The 7,283-nt window shown below is 34.4% G+C and overlaps 2 protein-coding genes across 3 annotated transcripts; one reads left to right on the top strand and one right to left on the bottom strand.

Annotated features, from left to right (window-relative positions):
* The first annotated feature begins 402 nt into the window (after positions 1 to 402).
* On the top strand, positions 403 to 2,307 carry LOC110274475 (uncharacterized). The gene has a single exon (XM_021128720.2). It carries the CDS (start codon positions 403 to 405, stop codon positions 2,305 to 2,307), a length of 1,905 nt encoding a protein of 634 aa, XP_020984379.1.
* A 2,210-nt stretch (positions 2,308 to 4,517) lies between these two features.
* Positions 4,518 to 6,863, bottom strand: LOC107460720 (glutathione S-transferase TCHQD). 2 transcript variants are annotated; one of them, XM_016079110.3, is made up of 3 exons: positions 6,663 to 6,863; positions 5,676 to 5,970; positions 4,518 to 5,434 (listed from the first exon to the last, which is right to left on the bottom strand). In XM_016079110.3, exons 2-3 carry the CDS (start codon positions 5,882 to 5,884, stop codon positions 4,840 to 4,842), a joined length of 804 nt encoding a protein of 267 aa, XP_015934596.1. In that variant the 5' UTR covers positions 5,885 to 5,970; positions 6,663 to 6,863; the 3' UTR covers positions 4,518 to 4,839. The 2 variants fall into 2 exon arrangements, with proteins under 2 accessions (XP_015934596.1, XP_015934595.1); XM_016079109.3 differs by having other exon boundaries at positions 6,687 to 6,863.
* Between the last annotated feature and the right edge of the window lie 420 nt (positions 6,864 to 7,283).

Below are 7,283 nucleotides of genomic sequence, written 5' to 3'. Positions count from 1 at the left end.
TCTGACAAATTAGCAGAGGATCAATGTTTGCCTCCTGTTTATAGTCTACCACTCTTCTCACATCTCTCTACATATAGATATTAGGAGGCTGGAAATGATGTGTGAATAGTTAATCCTCAATTACTATGAATTCTAATTAAAATTCATGCTCCCTAAAAGCAATGATGCAATGTGCTCTACTTGAATTCATTTCATCCCAATCAATCCAATCTAGAAGATAGTTGATCAGGTTGTTTATTTCAACTCCCTAGTCCTTTCTCTCTTTTCTTTTCCTTCTTGTGTACTTCTTTTCATCTGGGAAAATTTTTTCATACATCAATCTTCACAAAATTGCTGACTCTAGGGACTTACCTACTTTTTTCTTGCAGCATTTGACCATTTGCTAGAACTGAGCAAGGAAACATGAACATATCTTTAGTTCCAGGGCAACTGCAAGACCTATGGGATCTTTGGGGCCTTGAAGTGCTTATGCTATTGAGCTTCACTATGCAAGTAATCCTCACAGTCTTTGGTAGCCGCCGCAAGGACGTACCCGGCATGTGGATAAGGTTCACTGTTTGGTTTACCTATTTGCTGTCTGCTTCTTTGACAAAAATCATCATTGGCAAGCTGACAGTGATACCAGGAAGTGATCCGGATGAACGCAATATTCGCCGGGAACTAAAGGCTATGTTTGCACCATTACTTTTGGTGCAAATTGGAAACCCTGATGCCATAACTGCTTACTCAATTGAAGATAACAGATTGGGATTAAGGCAACTGCTTGCTCTTGTTCTCCAAGTAGCTGTGGTGATTTGGATTGTTGTCAAGAGCTGGACGCAATCGAAGCTCTCTTATCTTTACCTGCCATTATTCGTATCTGGACTAATCAAGTATGGAGAAGTTGTCTGGGCTCTTAAGTCGGCTTTTAGTAAGCGATCCGGCATAATCACCATCCAAGAAATTGACCAAGAAGCAAGCATGCCTGCTTTGTTCAGATTCCTTCCTGATGATATTCCAAACATAGAATTGATCTTAAAGGCATATTATCGCTTTATCTCGTTGAAGCCTCACCGTGAGAACTGGCTCTATCAGCCCCTATATGAATCTCTTCCACGGATGTCTGTTGATGAATATGCACCAGAGGACATCTTCAAGATCACGGATTCAGAACTTGGCTTCATGTATGATGTCTTGTACACCAAGGCACCAATAATCTACACCAAAGGAGGTTGCATTTTTCGAATTGTAAGTTTCTTTGGTTTAGTTTCAACTTTTACCGGATTTTCAATCATATTCAGGGAAGCTTTTCCACATCATTGGAAAGCATGTTTTATAGAAGGGATGCTAGCAGGAGCTGTCCTTATGGAGATTTACCAGATCGCGCAACTACCCTTCACAGATTGGGCGATCATCCAGATAATCAAGCACCAAAGCTATCCATTCATGATACCTTGCTTGAGAATTCTCGGTCCTCAAGCAAGCAATAGGAAAAGGTGGTCAAATACATTGGCACAATTCAACTTGCTGAGCTTTTGCCTCCATGATAAGCCATTAAAGTGCAGCAAAATTCTCAAATTCCGAGGCATTGGCTTGGGAATGAAGAAGAACAAGAGTAGGACGCGCATACCGTTCCCTCAAGAACTCAAAGTTTTGATGGTTGAAGAAATGAGAGGTATTGACAGAGAAAGAGGACTTAAGCCTTTCAATCAAAGAGGTGAATGGTCACTCGGAAGGTATGGTTGTCTCAATGAATTCAAATGGAGTGTGAAAAGAGATTTTGACAAAAGCATTACCATATGGCACATTGCCACAGATACATGCTACTATTCAGATTCTCACAACAATGTTGCAAATCCAAAAGCTCAAATGGCGAAATTGTTGTCGAATTATATGATGTACCTTCTCGCGCTGCGACCTCATATGCTGTCCATGACTACGGCCAAGATCATATTCCAGCACGCCTTCGACAAACTCAAGGCCTTGTTGGAACAGAAAGAAGAATCCATCAAAGATGAAAAAGAACTATGCAAGATTTTGAGAATGGAATGGCTTCCTCAATATTCAATTTCTGAGAGGAAGTCAGAAACTGTTGTTACATCAAAATGGCATATGTTAAGGGATGCTCAGAGACTGGCCAGAAACTTGATGCTCAAGGAAAATAAATGGCAGATTATATGCAGTGTTTGGGTTGAGATGTTGTGTTATGCTGCTGCTAACTGTAGTATAGACTATCATTCAGAGCAAATAAGAAGAGGTGGTGGTTTGATTACTCATGTTTGGGTTATGTTAGCACATAAGACTGATAAATACCATATTAGTGACTAGTAAGTAATGCTTAGGGTGTTGAATTCTTGAAGCTGTTACCATTTAGTTAAAAAAAAAAACAAAAGATCAAGTTTTATGTTTGTTGTTTTTACCAATAAAAGTTCATTATGTATTATGCCATCACATGGAATTTTCAATATGATAAATGTTAGGAAAAACAACAATTTGTACCCATAAACTTTACGAACGCTGACGAAAGTACCCATTAAAGAAGGAAACTAACGTTGTATCCATCAAAAATGGATTCCGTACAACAAAAGTACCCAAATCCTAAATTTATATTGACTTTTTAATAAAGTTCCAAAATTACCCCCATCCTTTATCTTCAACCCTTCTTCTCTTCTTTTCCAGATCTCAAACACCTCCATTGCCACTACCTTAACCACCTTCTATTCTCTACTACTCTACTAACCACCACTGCCGCCATCTTTCCACGCTGATAATGACAAAGACAACAACAAAGCAATCAAGCAATCCATCCGTTCCCACGCAACGCTAGATGGAGAAGCTCCGAAAGTGAGACTGAACCGAGATCCAGCGCGCAAGGTCCTGTGGTGCAATTGGTCCACTTCAAACTCATGGACTACATGGAAAAAGGTACTATATTTACAACGGAACAAATTACAAATTTATTATATAATTAACGAAGTTGAACTTTCTCACTCTCCCAAATCACCACCATCATGTGCAAGATTCCTGTGTTACTCACATGCGACCCCACCAAAGCGATCTTGTCAAAGTTTCAATTTTTAGCATCCAAAGGTGCTTCTCCTTTTGACATTGTATTGAAAGTGATGGAGGAAGGGTGGTGATGACAATTGCGGTAATAGAGTGTTGATAGGATTTGAGATTGGAAAAGTGATAATGAGAAGTAAAATTAAAAGTTAGAGTGAAGTTATTGTTGTTTATGGCTGTGATAGTAGAGAAGGAGGTGTTTAAGATTTGGGAAAGAAGAGAGGAGGGATTGAAGATAATGATGGGGTAATTCTGGAATTTTATTAAAAAGTCAACATAAATTTAAGATTTGGGTACTTTTGTCGTACGAAATCCATCTTTAATGGATACAACATTAGTTTCCTTTTTTAATGGGTACTTTTGTCAACATTCGTAAAGTTTATGGATACAAATGGTTATAGGTACTTTTGTCAACGTTCCTAAAGTTCATAGGTACAAATGGTTATTTTTCCTAAATGTTATTTAAACATGAAAGATGAGTTCAGTTTCTGTTTATACTTTTGGTATTCTTTTGTTTTCTAGATTTCATGTAAAAAAATACAATCAAGATAATGATAAACAAAAGAAATCTTATTTATAAACCTTTTTTTAACAAAATTTTAAAAATCAAAATAATGAGAATGAAAATAAAACAGAAAGTATTCAAGACTTCAAGTCTTGTATCCAATATTTTGAGCAAGAGAAATGATTCTACCCGATCTCAGAGGTAAAAGAGAAATGTTTGGAGGTGAGTTTTACCCACCTTTTTTATTTCTAATATATATTTTTTTAATTTTTAATTCTTATTTATCTCTTTGTTTATTTGGATAATCTATCAAAATTTTAACCAAAAAATTTATATCGATAACAAAAACAATTCTGAATACGAACAATAAATAAGTCTCCAAAACTTTTAAATGGAAAAAAATATATATATTTTTAACTTTTAAGTATCAAAAGAATTTTATATTTAACAAACAACTTATACATTTTATCCGAATTTTTGTTAAGACAATTGAAAAAACATTTAGAAGGTGCATGCAAAAATTTTTCCATCATTCAAAAAAAGGGGAGAATCTCAAATATATTCACTTGGCATAAAATCGTCCAATTCTAAAAATGAAAATAATGTCTCATTTCTCTAATTATTGTCGTAAAAATTTATATCAAAATCTAATTTCTAAAATTTAATTTGAAAATATACATCTGATTATATCTCTCAAATCTTTTGAAAATTTATTTGTTGTTTGTATGTTCTAAAATTATTTTTGTGAATAATATAAATTTTTGAATAGTATTTTGGTAATTTATCCTTGCTTATTTTAAAAAATGAGTAGAGTTTTTTCTTTTCTACCCTTTTCTTTCTAGAGAAAAGATAACCATAATCCCAGTATACTATCAACTATATCACATTACTGCATACTCAAAACTTGATTCATCAATGACGTTATTACAACAAAGCAAGAAAATGCATTTCATGAGTGATTTCTCCAGGATATGGAAAACCTGTAATTGCATTTACATATTATCATAATCATTAGATGCTTATTTCTTGGAGAATGGCCACTCCAACATGCAACAAACCAACAGAAACCAAGCCATCTATGTTTTCAGTACCTAGCATCAACATTACTTAAGGGAGAAAGAAAAAAAGAATTCCCCCTTCCCTCTCAAGAAAAGAAAATAAGATGTTTAAAAAAAAATTGCAAAATTAATACAAAGAACTGTCTAATATAAATCCTCCTTATCTAAACAATACACACAAACAAAGCTCCTTCTTATGTTCACTTATTTTAACTCCTTTATATGTGTACTTCACTAGTATCTCTTCAGCAAACTTCTAATATGAACAAAGCACCATGTTTTTATTAATGTTTTGTGTTTTCTCCAACCAACAAAATGCTTACCAATCACCTTTTTATAACTAGGCCTCTGTTGAACCAAAACCCAGTATTCGGCGATGTTTGGCCTATTGGTTATGTACACTTTCTCTAAATCCAAGAGCACTAAGCGAGCCAGCACCGGGATAAGCACCACATCGGCCATGGTGAAGTCTTGACCAGCTAAGTAAGGTGTTTCGCCTAGCTGCCGCTCTACTTCGTCAAGCAGTCTAACCAAGTGCTCCTCGCTCCTCCTTGCAACATCTGGGTCTTTCATTTTTTCTTCAGTTTGATAGGCTTCTCTTAACTTCCGATGGTAAGCGCCTGCTAATTCAGGGGATTCGGACATACGGGCAATCACAACACGCCTTATGAATTTGGAGACGTAAATGCGGTATTTTTCTGGTATATGAGAAAGTGAAAAGAACTTAGGATCCCACTCTTGTATCTTCTGCATCCATTCAATCACTTCCCTGCCACTGGTACTGATATTCTCAGACCCTGCCGAGACCACAGCAATTCTCTCTATGTACCTGAAAATCGAATGGGAGCATAAGATGTTTGCTCGTAACAAAAGCATTAAAACCATATGTTGCTTCAAGCTCAAGGAAATTTATTGATTTGAGGAGTATAAACTATCAATATGCAAAGAGCAACATTTTAAGCAATCAACACATAAGTTTTGTTTCTTTTTTCAGCTAACCTTTTATGCTGCATAAAACTTAAAAAGATGACAGTAACAGAAAAATGAAAGACTTGATGAGGAGGACATACTGTATTATATCTATAGTCTTGTATATGATGTGAGATCCATTTTGGAAAACAGGTAGTCTTCCACTCGGATTCATCTTGAAGAATGAGGAATCCAAGTTCTTGCCAGTTATCGGATTGACATGGTGAGACGTATAATCGACGCCTTTCTCTTCCAATGCAAGTCTAACCTTCAGACTATCTAAATCAAATGGATGATGATATAACTGCATTTTCGTATCGGTTCCTAGGAAGTTGCAAGTAGAATCAAAGTTTGTCTTGCAGCACAGACTCCAGAAATACTACAGAACAATGAGGTCTGCCAAAAAAACAATGATATCTAAGTTGTTATTAAGCACCAACTTAATTATGCATTTAACTTGTATCTATCCTTACTATTACTATAATTATATTTTACTTAAACCTCCATTTAATGATTTCCACATTAGAAAAATTAACTAGTTTTCACCCCTAATACTTAACTCATCGGAAAGAAAGGATTTGATTGGACAACAGTATATCAAAATTGAATACATTTATGAATGAAAGGCTAATGAGTGAATTGACCAAAAATAAATAAATCATCACATAAGTAAGGAACTCTAACTAAAAAACCCAACTAGCAGGGATGTAAGAGAAAAACTTGTTATAAATTAGATTGCATCATAAACTTAATATAGACAGTGACCTGAGTAAGAAACTATGGATCCAAGTCCAACCCAAGAAGAAGAAAAAAATGATGGATTTAATTGACTGAATAAAAAGGGAGTCATATGAACCCAAAAATTCAACAACCAGTCACACATTTTTCTTTTCCATTTCCGATTGGATAAATGTAGTAAGGGAGAAAGCTTAGGATTAAGGTAAATTCAAAACTCAAAAAAAAAACAAGATCACAAACAAAAACACACAGAAAGAGACGAGTTAATCAGTGATTATGCAGAAAACACAAAACTTTACACACACAAAAATAATAATTATCTGAGGATAATAAGCATAAGTAACCGTTACATGATTAAGTGAAGAGAGAGATACCCAAAGGCTGAAAAGTTGGAATGAAGAAGAAGAAGTTAGCGTAAGGAAATTGATGGAAGAGAAGTGGAAGAGGCACTGATTCACCAAAAAGAACGCTTTTTTTGCTTTGCAGAAAGGAAACAAGAAGCGACAGCGCAGAACACAAACATACATCGGAGAAGAACAACCATATGTGGATTCCGCGTACTTCCTCATCTCAATGGGACACGTGTCCCCTTAATCAATTTTCAACTCAATTCAAATTAGAGAGTTTAATTTTTTTATGTACTTACGGTTGTAAAACACACAATCACAATCGTTTCTATTTATCGGTTAACGTAAAAAGATAATTATTTTTTGTTAATATAAAACTGGATGTTCAAAATTAAAATTTTTTGATTATGTTATATATATATATATATCAAAATTAATTATTAAAGTCAACTATTACTATAAAATACATATTAGAATATAAATATAGATAAAAAAATTTAAATTACATATATATTTATATATAAATATATTGGTGATTGATTTTAATGAATAATTTTGATATATAAATTGTATTTTTAAAATTTTTAAATTAATTATTACTAAGTAGACAACGAGAAGATGCAA

The sequence above is a fragment of the Arachis duranensis genome, chromosome 8 (assembly GCF_000817695.3).
Source record: "Arachis duranensis cultivar V14167 chromosome 8, aradu.V14167.gnm2.J7QH, whole genome shotgun sequence".
NCBI classification, from domain to species: Eukaryota; Viridiplantae; Streptophyta; class Magnoliopsida; order Fabales; family Fabaceae; genus Arachis; species Arachis duranensis.
The sequence above is the reverse complement of the archived record's forward strand: the minus strand, read 5'-3'. Positions and strand labels throughout refer to the sequence as shown.